The 20,086-nt window shown below is 38.2% G+C and overlaps 2 protein-coding genes across 7 annotated transcripts in view; one reads left to right on the top strand and one right to left on the bottom strand.

Moving 5' to 3' along the window:
• LOC131429698 (mesoderm induction early response protein 1) overlaps positions 1-12,659 on the top strand; it is a 50,543-nt gene extending 37,884 nt beyond the window's left edge. Inside the window, exons 4-7 of one of the 2 annotated variants that reach the window (XM_058594008.1) lie at positions 10,330-10,698; positions 10,774-11,261; positions 11,344-11,605; positions 12,068-12,659. In XM_058594008.1, the coding sequence (XP_058449991.1) occupies positions 10,344-10,698; positions 10,774-11,261; positions 11,344-11,605; positions 12,068-12,132 (1,170 nt within the window). In that variant the 5' untranslated portion in view covers positions 10,330-10,343 and the 3' untranslated portion in view covers positions 12,133-12,659. Of the gene's footprint in view, positions 1-10,329; positions 10,699-10,773; positions 11,262-11,343; positions 11,606-12,063 lie in introns of both variants that reach the window. The other variant, XM_058594009.1, reaches the window with a different exon arrangement.
• The window catches only part of LOC131429690 (dual specificity calcium/calmodulin-dependent 3',5'-cyclic nucleotide phosphodiesterase 1A-like), a 614,729-nt gene that overhangs the window by 21,067 nt on the left and 573,576 nt on the right, over positions 1-20,086 (bottom strand). For all 5 annotated transcript variants that reach the window (XM_058593997.1, XM_058593994.1, XM_058593996.1 and 2 more), the window contains one exon: positions 4,904-6,134. In XM_058593997.1, the coding sequence (XP_058449980.1) occupies positions 4,904-6,134 (1,231 nt within the window). The remainder of the gene's footprint in view (positions 1-4,903; positions 6,135-20,086) is intronic.

Genomic DNA, 20,086 nt, shown 5'->3' with positions numbered 1-20,086 from the left:
CCTATCATGAATTGTTGTTTCATGAATTGATATTTCAAATAAAACCAAATTTTGAGTCTCAATTTACATATTCGTGCGTTACAGTTCAAGAAAAAGTTGTATACCTCCTAAAAACACGTTTTATCTGAGTTTCGTCTTAGACTCATCAGTTTAAATTAAACAGCTTAATGCAATCTGAACTGCTATGCAGTCTAAGTGTAAGAGTCTAAGACGAGACGTAAAAAAAATCAAAACGGTTATATGCCCTAAGCACAAAAATAACCTTGCCCTTGCATGACGCTTTACCTGGTTTACGAAAGGCCAACTAAAGCCCCTAAAGAAATTAGCACCTCAAAACTAGTCTCCATGCAAAATTGGACATTCGTAAGGAATGCCAAATTTAGAAAATTATCAATCTTCGTTAATTCTCCTCGATCGGTAAAGAAGAGGAAGGTTTTAGAGGAAGGAATTTTTTGTTGATGCCAAAGGTCTTAGAAATGCATTAAACATCGAAATCTGGAATTATCCTAGAAACAAAAAAAAGTCAAGAAAATTGATTCTAGGATTTGAAAATTTTTTGAATTGTTCTGAGAGCGAGAATTTTTGGCACCCGAATCTACATTAACATACTAGTACGTAAAGTATGTTTTAACACAAGGTACTTTTGTATTGAAACGCTTTGCGTCTCAGAGAATGCTGAAAATTTCCTTAAAGTAATATTTTCTCTGCGTTGCGTTGTGAAGTTTTATTTAGTGATTCTCAAATTGGCAACAAAAAAAAACATTTTATCAGTATTAAATTCACCATTACTGATGGCCTTTGACAAAGCTATAGCATGAGAAGCAATAACTGTACACCTACTCAACGGACGTTCGCCGACTCATCATACTCTTTCGTTATCTTTGATTTGATCGAGTATGAAGCCCAAAGACAAGCGAAGTGACAATATCATATATATTATACAATATTCGTGCGACTGAACGCATAAATCACACGTTGTTCCAAAATGTGTTTTGACGTCGCTCAAGTCAAAATGCAAATCACGTCAAAATGCAAATCTACATCTACGCTTAAGGCGAAATCACCTTCTATATTTTATTGTGAATATTTCTACTAGTTATTTTATGGGCTTTTTTCTTTGATGTTTTATAGAGTCTAAAAACAGTCCGCTCTTATCATTCAGCTCTTATCATTTAGCTGCATTCTTTTCTGGGACATTTTATGTTACTGATATTTATGTAATTTATGTTGTTTTTGATAAGGAGAGAGTTTCACGACGGCATGACTGAAATACTCAGAGCACAGATAGCAGTGTCTAATAAAGCGCTGAGAATTGAAATCCGAAAATAGAAAATTGAGCATAACAATGCGAATTAGTGATTGAAAAGTGAAAAATGAAAAATTAAATTGAAGTTGCAGATTTTAAATTTCACAGAATTCAACAAGGAGAATTGGGAATAGAAAATTGAAAATTTGAGGAACTAGGAATTCATAATTAATAATTGCAAATTGATAATTACGAACAACAGAGAATTGAGAATTTTTCATCAATAATTGATAATTGAGGCTTGAGTATTAGAAATTGGAATTGAACATTTAATAACAGAAAAGTGAGAATTGAAAGCTGAAAATAAAAGTTGTGAATTTAAAGTTTAGAATTGAGAAGTGATAATAAAGAATCAAGAATTCAGTGTTAAGGAAAAAGATTTGAAAACAGGAATCTAAAAATTGAGCATTTTGAAATTTGAATTAGATAAGATTTTCAAATTGGCAGTTTCGAATTTCAATTTTTTATTTTTAAGTTTCAAGCTCAAAGATTTATGTCACAAGTTTCAAATTTCCAGCTGCTAATTTTGAGTTTCTTGTTACACGTTTCCAATTTTATGTTTCAAGTTAGGAATTTAGAGTCAACAATAGAAAATTGAAAATTGAGAAACTGGAATTACAATATTTAAAATTTGAATCGAAAAATCTGGATTAAAAAATGAAAAAAATTAGAATTTTGGATTCTAAGTGTCAAATTTCATGTTTCAAGATTAGAGTTTCAAGTTTCGAATTTCAAGTTTTTATTTTCAAGTTCAAAGCTCAAAAGCTTCATGTTTCAAGTTTCAAATTTCAAGCTACTAGTTCTAGATTTCTTGGTTCCAATTTTATTTATTATGTTTCAAGTTATGAATTTAGAATTAATAATTAGGGAATTGAGAAACGTGAACTGATATGTTAGAATTGAGATTTGAGAATTAGGAATAGAGAATTGAAAAATATGAATCAAAAACTCTGGGTTGAAAAATAGAAAAATTGAGCATTTTGAAGATCAAATATAAAAATTTCATGTTTCAAGAGGAAAGGTTCGAGTTTCGAATCTCAACTTTCAAGTGTTTATTTTCATGTTCGGAGATTGATGTTTCAAGTTTCTAATTTTAAGCTGCTAATTTTAAATTACTGGTTACACGTTTCTAATTTTATGTTTCAAGTTTCAAGTTTGAAACTTAGAATCAACAATTTGAAATTCGTTAACTGGAAATTAGGAATTGAGATTTGACAATTAAGAATTGAGAAGCGCTTATTGAGAATTGGGTATTCCGGGCTTAGAAATGAGACTCAAATAAATTAATTTTAAAATGTATGCGATTTTTAACGCAAGTTTTGGAAGCCGTGAGTCTTGCCTTGTCTTGTAATTTTATTTCACCTCGACTTTAACCATATGGTCTTTCGCATTGTCTTATAAATGCACGAAACGTTGAGATATGATGTGATCTCGAAAAAACCCTATGAGACTTTTTGATTATAAGATATCTGAAATCGATATTTTTCATGCATAGTGTCTTAGAAACACATGAGACGTTAAGATCTGAGGTAAGTCCCAGAATCGATAATTTTACAAAAAAAAAAAAATGTTCCTTGTGGTAACACCAGATCTCGACGCTTAAGGTCTGAGGCCAGTGTGTTTTAGGGCGTTTAAAGGGCTATTTCACGATTCAAATCTGATTTTCTCAGAAACGGTGACGAATATAAAAAAAAACCCAACTGACAATCTCTTAGAAAATTAGTTTAGATTTTTCTGTGAAAATTTCAGAATGATTGTTTGACTTTAGCGGTCGGGAAAGTCTTTTTCCTGAAGGAAGAATTGCATAGCTGAAAACGGCAACTTTCAACTTGTTCATTGAATATATCGTCTTCAGAAGAATGGATCAAAAATCTATCCTGACAATGTCTAGATAATTTAATTTAGATGCGATTAGTGCATAAAAACATATATGTTGTCGCGATGAAAATGAAGTGTAAGTTATTTTTGTGGAGGTAAGTCAATTTCTATGTCGGCGCCATCTTATTGCCCTGGTAACGTAACGAAACACGAGAGAGAAATAAAATCGGCTCAAAAAGGCTGCCAAACAAGCGGCAGCTTTCTTGGATTTTATATGATGTAGTCAAACTTGTAACCGAAAATATCCAAACTTTCTTGGCCACCCGGCCACATCGAGAGTCATTTTGCACATTTGCGAGAGAGCATGGAGAGAAATGTAATACGCACAGCAAGCCACGTGGTTTTACGCGACCTACTGGCCTGCGCATTTTATCTCTCTCTATGCTCTCTCGCATATGTGCATATATGATATTTTCGGTTACAAGTTTGACTACATCAATCGGTCGAATGGGATTGACATATATAAGCATAAAATGCGTCTCCATCCAATAAAGCTACCGCTTGTTTGGTAGCCTTGCTGAGCCGATTTTATTTCTCTCTCATTTTTCGTTACGTTACCAGGAAACTGGAGCAGAAAAAATGGCGTGTGTATAGAAATCGTCTTACATTCACGAAAATAACATTCACTTCATTTTTATCGCGACAACACCTATGTTTTTATGCACTAATCGTATATAAATTAAATTATCTAGACATTGTCAGGATATATTTTTTATACATGCCTTTGAAAGCGAGATATTCAATGAACAAGTTGAAAGTTGTCGTTTTCAGCTATGCAATTCTCCCTTCAGAAAAAAGATTTTCTCGACCGCTAAAGTCAATGAATCATTCTGAAAATTTCACAGGATAATCTAAACTAATTTTCTAAGAGATTGTCAGTTGGGTTTTTGATATTCGTCACTGTTTCTGAGAAAATCAGATTTGAAGTGTAAAAAAAAGCCCTTTAAAACGCCCTAAAATACACTGGACTCAGACTTCAATGCATCTCTAGAACATCTGACATCAAATAAAAAAAATCGATTTCGTAAATACAAAAAATCAAGTAAATTTTCTCAAGTCGGTTTGGTTCAACTTTTTTTTTCTAGACATCGTCAGATCTCGTCGTTTTATGAATTTTTAGGACATTCAGTAAACAAAACCGTTTTGCTTAGTTTTATCCAAATTTGGTACTTTAGATTTTCAACCCGGCTTTTTGTCATATGAAAATGTCCATTCAATTGATAATGAAAAACTTCCTGTAGCGATGTAGGCTTCAAAAATCAGTAGATGGAAAGTAAAACGAAAATTACTTTATGAAAAGCAAGAATAGGTGACTAACGAAAGGTAGTTACGAATAAATAATACTAAAAGTTCTACTGCACATCGGTGAAAATAATGTAGGAAATGTGCAATTTTAATTTATTGCGTTATATATTAGTCAAGAAAATTTAGCAGTTGAGAAAATAGAATCAAGATAGTAGAATCAAAAGCGTATTTTTACTATATTGCTAAAATCAGGCGGAATCAGTAGATCCTGCATTGATGATGGATTAATGATAGACGACGAATGGATTTCAAATTCAAGTTTTTAAACCTAGTCGAATGTGAAAAACAAAAGTTCCCCATCAGACTCGTAACTCGTAAAAAAAACAATATTCTACAATTTCTATTTCCTGTTTCGCTAGGTTCATCCCTCTAACCGCCCAAAATTAGGTAAGAGCTCCCCCCAAAAAAACTCACCTCTCTGAGCTTGTTCCTTCCAAATCTTCTTATTTTCCCCCAGACAGGTGATCCACGGTTTCTTGATCTCAAACCGATCCGGTTTGGCACCGTTTTTGACATCCGGTTTTGACTTCGGTTTATCACCCGGTTCTCCTCCGCTACCGCTTCCAGCACCGCCACTGCCGCCTCCTCCTCCTCCTCCTCCTCCGCCCAATCCGCTGGTGCTTATTGCTTCATTGTTTGTATTGTTGTGATTACTAGTGCTGCTACTGCTGTTGTTATTGTTGCTGTTATTTGGTACACTTAGAGTATTGTTTGCTTTACTGCTAGTATTATTGTTATTGTTATTTTTGCTATTACTACTATTCATTGCGATTGGTGCTATAGGTGCTAAGATTATCTCTAACATGTCGGCACACACAGCCATACTGGGCTCTACGATAAATTCGATAAAACCGATCTGTGATTCCGCCACCAGCGTGTTGTTACGATCGCACAGTGGGCTGAAGGGGAGCCCGAGTTCCTGCTCGAGATCGCCCTGCCGGAAGAACTCCTCGAGCAGTAGCATAGTCCACTTGTGATGGATGTCCCAGCGTTTGGCCGGATGAGAAATATCACAACAGTGCAGGACCAGCGAGAGTGCCTTTGATTTGTCCACCTGCGGCTCGGCCAGCGTTAGCAGGTTTCGCATGTTCTTCAGCTGCTGAAAGTGGAACGACATATCGGTCGCGAGCACCATGTCGATAATCAGCGACCGCAACTCGCGATACTCCTCTTTCGAGAGATTCTGCAGCACGTTGCAGTCGTCCTCTTTCAGCACCCGAAACGCCGCACTGATGTGATGGTTCTCCAACACGGCACGATCATTGTACAGCATCGCTGTGTCCGAACCAGACATCACGTGGAAATTGTTGGTCGTCCCCGTGTGCTCGTAGTCATGTATTAAGGCCGCTAGCAGCGTGGCGAAGATCTCCAGATCGGTCAACCAGTGCATCATCCCCGTCTGGCAGAGGATGTGGTGTACGGTTTGTGCAACATCGGCCGCGTGCAAATTGTTGTGGTACGGATTGCGGAAGCGACAGTAGCCCTCTTCGATGCGCGATAGGAACGTTTCCAGCGTGGCCGGCGGTATTTTGAACTTGTGGATTGAGCCGTACCGGTTCAGCAGATCGTAACCGAGGTACTTCACCGGTTGACAGTTGCCGGCTTCGGCCAGGGCGAACACATCGAACGACCAGTCGTCCAGACACTGCGGGTTGAGCGTGAGAAAGAAGAAGAAAGAATAAAAAAGAACTGTTTTAGTTTGGTTGTTTAACAACATGTTTTGATGTAACAATTTTTTATGAGTCACACAATGTGGTAGAAACAAATTGGCATAATCAATCAATCTATACGCAGATGGAAAGAACTCAACTTTTAACTTAGTTGATGTTAACGCTTGAGTTTTTTCTAAGATCTTTTGTATAATTTACTTTTTCGATTCTTGTCCGGAAACAAAGAACAAAAAAAAACAATGGGTTTTCAATGCCGGAAGTAGAAATTAAGATAACTAAGATAACTAAGATAACACAACCGTGGAGTAAACATAACTCGATTCAGTGCTTTTTTATGTTAGACAAAATAACACTATCGATCTCTTTTACTGGAAATTGACTTCCTTCTCGCAACACTACTTCTGGGTGGAAAAGCAGTCCACTGGCAAGGATATGCGTGGGGGCAATCAGTGGGCGATAGGAGCGCTCAAAATAAGGTTTTATAAATAACGTCTTAATTTTTAGGTATAATCGAATTATCTATAAATCTTTAAATATTTAGTATATAGTTCTTCTCCGTTTCGATGATCACCGAAGCTACCGAGAATAAAAGAAAGAAGTTATGTGAAAGTGAAAATGTTGGTGAAACCATACTTATTATATTCATTTATTATATTTGTCAAAATCGTTCGCTCCCGATAAAAGACGTGGCCGGTGAACATAAAAGCGTGTATCTGACCAAGTATTCTACATTTCCGATGACACAACAATTTATGATCTTGGAATACTTATCCCAGTCGAAGCGTGTTCCCATAAAAAGGCATCCTCAACCAGAAAATTAGGTGGCAGTTCCTGTATATTTGCACAAATTATTTCTAAAGAGGATTTGATGGCCAATCGACGAAACGCTTTTGAAAAAATTATCAGACAATTTTGAAGGTATAATTCGTTGATAGTTCCAAATACCAAATTGTTAGATGCAGTATAGTTCAGTGGCGTCTCGTGGCAAAATTTACGGGTTGTGCACTGATTATATCAGATGTAACAGTTCGTTGTAAGCGAAAACTAAAGATTGAGGAATTGATATTCGTTTGTGTTTTTCAATACAATGAAATACCGACATACTTTTCGTATTATCGATACAACAGAAGAAATCCGCGCGCTGCACGTCCAGCAAATCTGTCAATAATATCATCAACGAAACTGCTTCGACGTTGCAACTGAGACTGCCAAGAATGCCAGGTATTTTTTTTAAATCTGTGTGCGAACCAAATATCAGTCTGAGCAAGAAAACGCTCTGTAGGATACTTTGTTTTCATTTTCCTAGAAATTTGAAGACTTTTAGGGACTTCAGGAATCTGTGGAAATCTCTGCAGCTTATTCAAAATATGTGAAGCTCATAATATTCTGTGAACCTGACATCTCTGGAGATAGCAATTTGTTTTTAATTGTCATTTTTTGCATATTATGCTGTGGATAAATCGTTCATTATTTTCTATTCGGTACCTGATTTCATCGACTAAATAGAGAATCTAAAAAATAATCCAATGCGTATGGGGATGCAGTTAGTTCCCTCAATTTGACCGGCTGTGCAGTGCACGAGAAGCACTTAAGCACGAGACGGCACTGGTATAGTTTTTAAACTCTATTTTTTGGCACTTCCGGCTGCTCACGAATTACTCGAACTGATGAGTCCCGCTCGTCCTCTCTATTTGAAACGTACTCAACTAACGTATTCCATTCCCGAAACGCGAGGAAACAAAAATGAATCCCATTTTTGACACATTTCAAGGTTCTTATCCTAAATAGCTTTGGCATCACTGCCAAATGGATGGCAATATCAATACTAAAGCATTCTTATATTACGAAATCTTATATCACGTAATATTGGATGCATAACAAAAAGCATTATTCGAACAACATTTTGTAATTTTTTCGTGAAAAAATGTAGAGAAATAAGCCGGTGAAGAGGTATTTTTAAGGACGCTTCTTAAAAATAATGTTTTGCGGTGTCCACTCTATCTCAGCGCAGACTAGTCAGAAGTGAACAAATGAACACAGCATAGTTAGAGTAGAAATTTTTCTGGTCTAAACGTTTCTGTTTGATTTTTTTTAATTATTTAAATTTTTTTGGTGGTTGTTCAAAGTGAAAACTACGATTTTTCACGAAAAAATCCGCCATTTTGTAGCTGTTAAACCTTCCCAAAGTAACAAACAACGAAAACGTTGGGGTCTTGTTTTTTATATGTAGAAAGTGTGTGCAAAATTTGAAAGAAAAAATGATGCAGTAGTTTTTGAATAACGATGGACACGGAAGCATTTCAAGAACGTTTTGTCAAGTTTTGAAGTCAATCGAAGTAGAAATCTTGGGTCTGTGCGCCGAGCTCTTGCTTCTTCGTAGAATGAGATAGCCATAGATAAAGGTCCATAACTTCCAGAGTTTCGTTCCAATAGGCTTGAAAATTTCACAGAAAATTCTTTAAATGTTTTACTTGAAGAAAATATGAAAAAAGTTCATCGCTGAAGAGCAATTGACTGAAATTTTTTTAAGATTGCCGACGCCAAAGAGTGGGAGAAACGTGTTGAAATGTTTAAGTGAGTAAAAAATAAGAATATACCAAGGAAAAGAAACTTCAAATAAAGGTGAAGAACATTTTTACACTCTGTTTCATACTATGAATGATTATGTTACCCAATTGCAGTAGCCATTTGACGCAATATCTTTAAACTTATGTGCAGTAAAAATGTGTTTTAGGAAGTGTTCCTGGTTTATTCACATCAGATGCATGACAAAATAACAGAAGAACGGAATGAGAGAGTAGGCGGAATCGCAGTGACCACACAAACGAATTTCCAGACATGACAGTCACGATCTTTTTTTGGCGCATATCTACGGTCCTCCGTGAAACTGGCACCAATGGTGATAAAATGGTTGCAGTACTGAGTTCCCATCATCACCAGCCATCTGACACCGGTATGTCAGCACCAGCCATTAGAAAGTACACCGATTACGTTGAACCCCTCGCGCTTCGAGCCCCAAACACTGTGATGTTTTGATGATCATCGCGATTCTCAAATTGTGAAAATTACCTGCACTTGATGTCCCAAAACACTGTCTGCTGTATTTTAACTAAACCGACAAGTTATTGTGAGAGAGTCGACCCAAAATTCACAAATTTTCGTGCACTATACGAGGTAAACCGTAAAGCAATTGCATTACGGATTGTTTGTTCACGTTTCAATGAACTGATTTTGAAGTTCCGTTTTTTATCTCATCAAGATGGCGTCGTGACAGGGGGCCGATCATCACATTTATAATGCAACTGTCAAACCGTGAGACCACTTTCGATTCGTTAGCTCATTTGTATATATTGAGATTTTATGGCAAACTTTGGTTGAAATGACAACAATGCAATTAATCTCGCGCTCCACCAAGCGGTGAGTGCGGTCATTTTAGAAAGTACCGTTGAACGAGTCAGATTTTTTTTTAAATATTTGTAAGCACATACATGTCTTTATTATCTATCTTTGGTTACCATCTGTGACGCACTTCTATTGTCATCTTAAAGTTCAGCTCTATCTTTCTTTCAATCTTACAATAAGAATTATCACTTTGACTTGATTATAGACAAAACTTCATTTGTCCAATGACAGTAATGGTGAAAGCGAGTGAAGAGCATTGAAATTAAGCATATATTTTTTCAATGAATACTAGATTAAACGACTTGTTGAAAGCTGTTCACTTGCCATAAACTGATTTGGTCCGTGTCTTCAAAATGAACAAATGACCTGTCAAGTTCAATAAAAAGCTTGAGAAAGTGTCCATATCTAGGATGAAATAATTCGAGTTGTAGCCAACATTACAGATTAGATGTCGCCACTCTCCTTACCTTACTCCTCCTCCCTAATGAAAACGTAGTTCATAAAGCTGCATTGTGAGACGAGTTTCTGACCTTAATTGCGAGGTTGAGAATCGAATCTTGGCATGTTATGTGATTAAGTAAAATTGATTTTTCTATTGAAATTTTATTTATTCACCATTTTGCATCTCCTTTCAATCCAACTTCAAACTATGACGAATATAACAAAAAGAATTGAAATGTCAAAACCATGCCAGCCATTATGGAGCCGAAAGTTAACTATTGTCTTCGTAGCTTCCAACGGAAATACACATTATCTTTTCAATCGTAGAATCTCAACCAACGATGCCCATCGACGAAGCACAACAGCAAACTCAGCAGCAACAGCAACAACAGCAACAACAACAACAGCAACAACTACAACAGCAAACACAGCAGAGCCAATCCCAGCTCTATCCCACAGAGCATCAGAAGGCGCCATCGAAGCCCCGCCTGAACGAGGACGACGATGAAGACGACGACGAGGACGACGATGACGACGATGGCGCTGAGACGGCTGGTGATCCAACCGATGGTGCTCGCAGTTACTCCAGTACACAGGTGGCTTCGACCGGTGGTGGATACTTCGAGGAGGAGGAAGAAGACGAAGAGGACGAAATAGAGGAACACTCCGAACTGCGACAACTGTTTGCGCCAATAAGTGAGTAGTTACCGTTACGGCAATCGATGGCTTTCACAGAAGGAACTGATTAATTATATTTTATCATATTTGCAGTTGATGCACAAGCACAAAGCGAAGATGAGGAGGATGGCGATTACATTCCGGACGAGGAGGTGAAAAAAACTATCATGGTGGGGAGCGACTTTCAGGCGGCAATACCGGAAGGCCTGTGCCGGTACGATGACGCGTTGCCTTACGAGAACGAGGACAAGCTGCTCTGGAATCCGACGGTGCTGAATGAGAATCTGATAGAGGAGTACCTGCTGAAGATTGCGAGCGGAGCAAGTAGTAATACGGGGACACCTCAAACGAATAGCGTTTTTTCCATACCACTGGGAAAACACTTACGGGACGATGAACAGGGTCTCTATCTGTTGCAACAGTGTGGACACAACATCGACGAGGCTCTGAGGAGAAAGCGAATAAATGCTGTCCCGGTAGCTGAACAGCAGATGAGCATTTGGTCGGAAGAGGAGTGCCGAAATTTCGAAAATGGATTGCGGATACACGGGAAAGATTTCCATATGATTCAACAGTCGAAGGTAAATGTTTTTGTTAACTCGTTTTTTCCCCTGCTGTTGCAAACTTCAAACGTTGCTAATAACACATTTTACGTACGCGTAGGTTCGCACCAGGTCAGTGGGAGAGTTGGTGCAGTTTTACTATCTGTGGAAAAAAACTGAACGGCATGACCTTTTCGCCAGTAAAGCGCGTTTGGAAAAGAAAAAGTACAATCTTCATCCGGGATTAACGGATCATATGGATCGTTTCCTGGAGGAGCAAGAGAACAGTACCGGGTTTGGTGATCGAAGTGCATCGCCTGGCTTTACCAGTCTGTACAGTGGTACGTCGGAAGCGAAACGTAGCCGACTAATGGATTCGAAAGGTGAGTATGACGGTGGTAGCTATTGATGTTGGTCGGAGACGTTTTTTTGTTGTTGTTGTGAATCAAGCACATCATCGCACTAAACAGCACTCATATAGGAAGAAGAAGAACCACCCTTAACAAAGACCAGACCACTCACCATTCACGCTGAGATCACATTTCACTTCATCGTATCACAGAAGGTTGGTCCCTGAGTAATTTTAACTATTTGATAGCTAGCCCAAAATTGGCCCCTTGAAAGCATTGAAGCATTTATTTTCTGACGTTATTTTCGATTCAATGAATTCTAAATCTGTTCCTTGCAAATAGGGATGAACCTTCACCACCTGTGTGTGATCGATTGTTTACGATATGTTCTAACATTTTGAGTGTATTTATGTGTTTATAAATCCGTCCGCTTGAAACACGTGTTCCGTCTTTTCTTCTCCAATAAAACCAATTTAAAAACACACAATCAGCCAGCACAGGATCATCAAAGAGGTCTTCGTCAGCGCTGTGACTTTCTGGTCCACCCGGCCGAGGAATAAACTTACGTATTTACAACGGTCTCTAAGTAAACATCATTCACAGCAGACGACATGAGCGCAAGAAGTGAGAGAGAAAAATAGAACTATCACATAAGGAAGTGCACAGTGCACTTCACCGCACAGGGCTTGGCCTCCATCGGGGAAGGTAATGGGAAAATGCAAACTTTTTTTATTGCGTCGTTGAGCAAGCAGCAAGTTTCCTGCGAGAGAAATTTATTTAACTTATTAAACTAAAAGTGACTCAGTTTTAGCAACAAGTTTCTAAGAACTGGAAAGTATTTTGTTAGTGTAGGTCGGTAGGGAACAGATTTGATCTTTTTTTTATATACGGCGAAGACTGTGCATTTTTACTTATTTGTATCAAAACGTACCGAGTGTATGAAACAATGTCGGAAATAAATTTTCGGTCTCAATAACGATTAGATGGAAAGCAAATGCGATTGTAAATTACTATGAATGTTAGACCTACTCACATCAAAATTATCAAAATTATCTACGAATCAAAAATAATACAGTAAAAAATTAAAGTTTAATCTTTTTTCAACTAATACACTCATATCCGAAAACCATTGTCTGAATCGACATTCCCGAGATGTGATTATAAGCTGTGTGAGAGGCAAAGCCTTGGTGTTACATTCCTGTAGTGGAATTTGACCTTCTGTTTCAACAGACTTCGCAGTCGATTCAGAGTGTACAGAACCATTGCATGGCTGGTGCTACGACTCTACTGTGTAAAGAAGGAAACTCTTTTCAAGGTTTTATGAACATTTCCAGTTCGTTGTGTTGTGAAAAAAGTATTGCTTATGCTTGAGCATTTTAAACTGCCACCAAAAATTATTTACCGAATATGATTTAGGATTACCATCGATTTGTGCCTGTCTCATTTTCGTCCTATCCACGTCCATGATTAATTGTTGTAATAGTTTTAAGTGTGGGGAAGGTACACGCTTTGAAATGCTAGTTAACATGGTCAATGCGATAATTTGAGGATTTTTGAAATTCCGAATTCCGGTTTGTGTTTCAAAAACTATAACGAAGTGGTTCGAGATTTCCCACGATTTTTAAGAATGGCAAAATCGAATGTGACATTTTGCTTCTAGTTTAACCGCTATTTTACAATTTTCAAAAATCACGATTGTCGGGTGAGTTATCAATCAAAATCAAGGTTGCGTGGATTTCGAGGATTTGGTATCATAATCGACATTTAAGGGGTTATATAGCTGGTCGAAAACAATAAAATTTTGTGTTGCCAAATATCAAAGAATATACTCTCAAAAATGTATTCCCAAATTTTGGTGTAGATTGGAGTAATAGAACGCAAGTTTTCTCAATCCCTAGCGCTATATGTAGCTGTGTAGCTAGGTGGATTCAAACTACCTCTGTCACGATGCGCTCGATATAAAAAAACTTTTTTAATCCACTTAGTGATGTAATGATGCTGTGGTATTCTTCAAAATAATTTTTCTCGATTCTTGAAGGAAAAACCGGAGTCGCTTTGTTTGGCCGTCTACTGATAATGACTGTACCGATTGGAGTAAATTTTTAAAATATTTTTTTTAAAGTAATAATATGTAATGATGGTTTAAATTTTTTAACACACTTTACCCTATAATTCCGAAACCGAAAGTCGGATCCAAATGAAATTCAGAAATTTTGTGCGGAATCATAAGACCAGTGATTTGAATTTTAGTTTGTAAAAATCGGTCACACCACCTTTGAGCAAAATTGGTATGCTTATTTCCACTTTTTGCACATATACCGCATAACTCCGAAGCCGGAAGTCCAGTCCAAACAAAATTTAGGAAAGCTAGTGAAAATCAGTTCATCTATCTCTGAGAAAAGTTGGTGCACTTATTTTAACAATTTTTTGCACATTTGGTATGGGAAGACCTTTCATTTGAATCTGAGTTTGTGAAAATCGGTTCAACCGCGTTTAAGAAATTGGAGTGATTTCTGGTTAGGAGAACACGATAACTTTTTTTATACTTCCGGGATCTGGAACGAAAATCCGGTATACCCAAAGTCAATGTAATTGGTCATCAACTAACCAAATCTGTCCAATTCAAGAGGAATCTTCCGTGTCATGTGAAAAAAAACACGTTCCTGAAAATGAAATTTTTAGACCTATCAGTTTGTAATTCCGGAACCGGAAGTCGTATCCGGATGAAATTTGGTATAATTATATAGGATTGTAAGGCCTTTCATTTGAACCAACGCTGGTGGAAATGGGATGAGCGATCTCGGAAAAAATCGATGAAACATTGTTGGTTCATTTTGCACATTTTACCCCGTAACTCCCGAACCGGAAGTCGGATCCAGATGAAACTTAATAGCAATCTATAGGACCATAACCTTTAATTTGAATCTTTGTTGAAGAGAAAATGGGTTGACCGGTCTCTGAGAAAATCGAGTGCAACCCCGTTACTCCCGAACCGGAAGTCCGATCCGGGTAAAATTCAATAGCAACCTGGAACAAAATTCTACAGCTAGTCTGTGTCACAAACAAAGGCTTTACAGTGAACGATAAAGTTATTATTTATTTTGATCTTCAGAGTTTTAAACTAGATCAGCAAATCTTCCTGACCCGTTGTACGTGTTTGAGAATCGTGCTAAACGAAGTGTGTCATTTATTCTATTTCTGTGTCTCAAAACGATAATGTTTTTACTAGTTTTTCGTTGGAGCTGTTAGTAGAATATTGCCACTGACAGTACTATTGTTGTACCGTTTAATACTACTATGTCACGTCATTAAACTTTCTGCTGAATCTAATTTCCATGGCTTGGAAATTTGTCTTAGGGTGAAGCCAGAGTGGGAGCGACAAGCGACGCGAAGCGAAGCGAAGGGAAGCGATGCGAAACTTGACAGATCGCACGGAGTCGGGCGGCAGAAAAATGACAAGTATGTCAGAGTGAACTCGATGCGTTGCGAAGCGACTACTGACCGATCGCATCGCACTCATACTGACATACATGTCATTTTTCTGCTGAACTTGAATGGACGGAGCTCTGCTGCGCGACTCCGTGTGATCTGTCAAGTTTCGCTTCGCATCGCGTGTCGCTTTCTCTCTGGCTTCACCCTTAAGATTTTTATGTCATTTCAATAAATATTAAAGACCTAATACACTGATGAAGAATATAAATAATATTTGAAATACGTATCTGTATTATAAAGTTTGATACACTTTTGTGAAATTAGTGACTGTGAAAATAGTGATTGTGAAAATAGTGACTTTGTGGAGTGTAATGACGTGACATAGTAGAATTGACCGGTACAACAATAGTACTATTAGTGACAATATTCTACTAACAGCTTCATCGAAAAACTAGTGACAATGGGTACCAAGCCAAGTGAGCCTAATAGGTTTATTAAGTTAAGAAAGAAAATTGTGGGAATATCGAGAGACATTGCATTTTTGAAAAAATGCGGTAGACTTGCATTAACTCCCACATGCTGCAAGATGAAGGGTAGGAGATCTTTTTCTAAAAATCTTTTTCTGCGAATCTGAGCGCAAACGAATTCTCCTTTACAAGAAATTCGAAAATTTACGTTTCGAAAATTCCACACGACGACCCCCAAAACCTCCGGTACAGTTTACTGAAGACTTGCTAATCAATCGTTCATCTCAGAATTTTACCAACGAACAAACAAAGCTTCTCAATCTTGGGTTAAATTATGCAATTTTTTCTAAAGTGAGCCCTTTAGGAAACAAAAAGCCGACCCCTTCCAGAATTTATCAAAAAAGTAAATAAAACTCTTCATGAATGCAATCCAAATTTCGATATCGAACTCAACAGTCTCAAAGTTTTTTCTAACCCCTCTCTTTATCCAAAATCAAAGGACTACCAAAAGTCTATGAACCTGGTAACAAAATAAGGGAAATCATTTCATCAGTGGGAGCTCCGACTCAAAAAATCTCCAAATTGCTAGTAAAAGAATTCCAATCTATGCCAAAAAAAATCTTCAGTAAATCAGTTCCTCAACTTCAGAATTCAGGCGGAATTGAAGATGACGAAATGATGGTATCTTTTGATGTAATTGCCTTATTCCCAAGTGTCCCGGTAAAGAACTGTGATATCTGGGTGGTGTAGGTTGCTACTAGAATCGGGTATTTCGCAGCGAGGCAGATTATCGTAAATCGTAATATCCTCAATATCCTGAAGCACAATCGTGAAGACGACTGGTATTACAAACGAAACGGGGGAGTAAAACCGTTTCTCACGACACGCGAAAGCTCAACATGACAGATCGAATTCAAAGTTCACTGTTCGGTTCGTATATCCTTTCTGCTGTGGGAATGCGGCGGACAAACCACACGGACAAACTGGATTCTCGGCATGACATCAAGCAGGCGCGTACCCAGAAAAAAAATTCGGGGGGTGTTTCAGAACATGTTGATCAATTTCCATACAAATGGAACTTTTTATATAATTATTTGAAATTTTTTTATTGTGGAGTCGTTTGTTGAAAATTATTCATTTTATTTTTTACTTCTTTGAAAAAAAGAGTTTACATAATATCATACTTTTTTGAGTTTCGGAGGGGGTTTGAACCCCTAAAACACCCCCCTGTATACGCGCCTGACATCAAGGGTCGCGCTTTCGCAATTTGTTCGAAGGTTCATTGTTCACTGCCAGTGTGAATGGTAGTTGGTAGTATGTTGAAATATTTTCTGACGGGACAATTACTGGAACGTGAACAAACAGCATTCCAGTGTGCTGCCCTGGTTTCCATCGGGGGATTAGAGGATTGTGTCAATGTCAATGGGCTCATTCTGGTTTGCGATAGTTTGCCCCCTCCGTTTGTCTCTTTTTGTTTCTTTGCCAAAAGGCTTTAGTGTGGTGTTAACACGACACACCACTAACGAAGTGTTTTTACGGTTTATTCTGTTTACGGATGAAGTCACAAAATTTTTTGGGCAGTTCTGTAGCTTGTATATGACAGTATAGTATCTGGACTTGAATTTTCTTCCGTACTGGACATACAGTCTGTCGACACACGGTCTCTAAATACTTTTAATGCATTAGTAACAGTTAATTTGGTTACATTCATCAATTCCAACAATTTTTCGAGCGAGTAGTATGGATTTTCGCGCTGCACAAGCAAAATTTTGACGGGTCACTACTATAAATTCAAATTCGAACAGTAGGCTTCATGCTTTTTGAGGGTACTGAACAAATTTGTGCTCTAATTTCAATAGAGTCAGCCGGCAATCGAAATGCGATTAATTTATTATGACAAAAATTATTTTGAGCTGCTGAAGTCTAAACGAACCCCAAGACACCGGAGGTTTACAAATTCTACGTATCTCGCCCAATGACTGACTAAAGATGGTGATCTGAAGGAATACTGCGTTCATTTAGAATTTCCTCCAAAGGACTTTATTTCGAGATTTGACAATATTTTAAATTACACTAAACAGACATTCCCAAGCTTTATGCTGGCCTATGAAACATTGTGGCAAAAATGTTATTGTGATTTCTTCTTCATACCCTGTCGAACAAAGATTAAATCTAGTTTTGGTTAGTAAACTGAAAATTGATAAACATAATCGTGTACATCCTTCATACTAATACTTGTGTTTTAATTTTTCATTTAGAATACTGTGAGTCGTAAGTGTACTGTTTGATCTGAAATGTTTTTGTTTTTTGTCTCACACACAAAAAGTAAAACCAAAACCATAATTGTCATGAACATGGTCCATAATTTCGATGAATACCCGTTTGAAATAACAACATTTTTATCAAGTTCTGTAACCGACTGAGCCACATAAATATTTGAATATGTTTCTATCGTTGTAACTATTTGCGATTGTTTGTGAATTATTGTTTGTTTGAGAAAACACCATGAAATTGATAGTATTTTGATGTGCGGTAAGCTTTTCCAAATAAAAAGTGGTTTGTTATAAAAAATATGGAGTTGTCTGTGAAAACTAATTGGTTATATGAAACTGTTAGTTGTTTCTGTCTCAGTCTTATATAAAAACTTCCAGAAATACTCAGTTTTATTCACATATGCCACAGAATAATATATCCAATGTAGAATGACAGACTAAAATATGACTGGTTAAATGAAAATAATGAAGTACGGAAACAGGAGACAAGAGCTATTAATTCGCAATCTTCTCCAATCCGTGGAAATCGTTCTGCTGCCAGCTAAACTACTGTGGATGTTACGAAACACAACTCAGAAGACAGTATAAGGCATATGACCTGACTGTGAACGGCTGAAATAGTTCAAATTGTTCCTTTCCTGTTAGATGTTTGCTAGATAAGATATTGGATTAACATTTCACTTTAACTGTGTAGCATAGCGAATAATACTAGTTCTGCATCATTTCTCTCTACTTTACATTCCAAACTCAAGTTAACTGCAGAAATGCTGAATCGATCGACACAGGAATTTTTTTTCACTGTGGGCGGTAGAAAGAATAATACATACAAAACGGGCATTCGACCGAAAAAGTTTGGGAACCACTAGGTTCAGAGATAATTTGGAGACGCCGTATTGCATTTTTTAATCATTTTAAAGCTATGGAAAAAGTCCAAAAATATGGAAAATGGGCACCACATGAATTGAATGAAAAACAGACGAAAAAGTTTAACACGTAGTTTGTTGTTAGTTTGGTTTCATGACTGAAATTAGTTGAACTGATATTTGGATCAACAGAATGTTGCTTTCGCTTGAAAACTTTCAAACTTGACCAAAGTTCGTGCTGAACAGTAGTGTAGTGTAAACAAATTTGACACAACAATCGGGTGTAAAACAGACAAGAACAATGAAACAGAATCTTATTAGATTCATAACAGACTTCAAACAAACGTTTGCAAACGACTGGATAATGCGCAATTCCGGCCCCAATGTGGTTCTTAGCCTCTTGTCCAGTAACTCCTATTCCTACCCCTTTCGCTGTGCCGGCTGGGGTACGAGCAACCATAGGAAAGATCGGGTAACCAACCCCGGTGGGACCTTGGTCGCATGCTGACAGGGAAGGGGGGGGGGTCGAAGGGGGCTTGCCTTCTCTTTACAGAGAGCGAGCCTACCCGAGCGTCTGTTCCCCAAGTTGGGGTGGCTCGAAAAAGCGTCCGTTGTCCATGTTAGGAGCGGATGATTACCGTCCTTGTGTCAGTGTGGGACTCTAAACAGTGCTGACACGATGGCCCTCCGGCGAGACAGGAGGTTGGTGTAGGCCAAACAAGTCACCCGGAAAACACATGTTAGGCACAATCAAGTAGGAAATACGACTCGGAATTATTGGCAAAGACCTACGCAACGAACAAAGGACTACGATTGGAAGCTTGGCACATGGAACTGCAAATCGCTTGGCTTCCCAGGATACGACCGAATCCTGCATGATGAGCTTCAAATCCGCGGCTTCGATATCGTAGCACTGCAGGAACTTTGATGGACGGGGCAGAAGGTGTGGAAAAGTGAGCGGCTAACTTCTACCAGAGCTGTAGCACAACCATCGTTCTAGGAACGGGATTTATAGTGTTGGCAATTTGCGTCAGCGCGTGATTGGGTGGCAGCCAATTAGTGATCAGGAATCAGAACAAATTGGCTCAAATGGCACGTTCCCCTTGATATTTGGAGATTTGTGCAGAGGAATACGCGCAACAACTTGAGCTAGTGCTACCAACGGAAGAGCAGCTTGGCGCGGCGTCTCTTGAAGAGGGCTTCTCACGAACGAACGTGAGGTGATCGACAGGTGGAAGCAGTACTATGACGAGCATCTGAATGGCGAAGCACAGGATTCAGAGAACGACACAGGAATCAATCTGGGTGCACGCTCAGCCGACGCCAGATTCCCCGCACCTGATCAGTTGGAAATAAGTGAGGAGATCGGCAAGCTGAGGAACAACAAAGCCACGGGCAATGACCAGTTACCAGGCGAGCTGCTCAAACATGGAGGAGAGGCACTGGCTAGAGCACTGCACTGGATGATTTCTAAGATAT

Source organism: Malaya genurostris, chromosome 2, assembly GCF_030247185.1.
Source record: "Malaya genurostris strain Urasoe2022 chromosome 2, Malgen_1.1, whole genome shotgun sequence".
In the NCBI taxonomy this organism is placed as follows: Eukaryota; Metazoa; Arthropoda; class Insecta; order Diptera; family Culicidae; genus Malaya; species Malaya genurostris.
The sequence above is the reverse complement of the archived record's forward strand: the minus strand, read 5'-3'. Positions and strand labels throughout refer to the sequence as shown.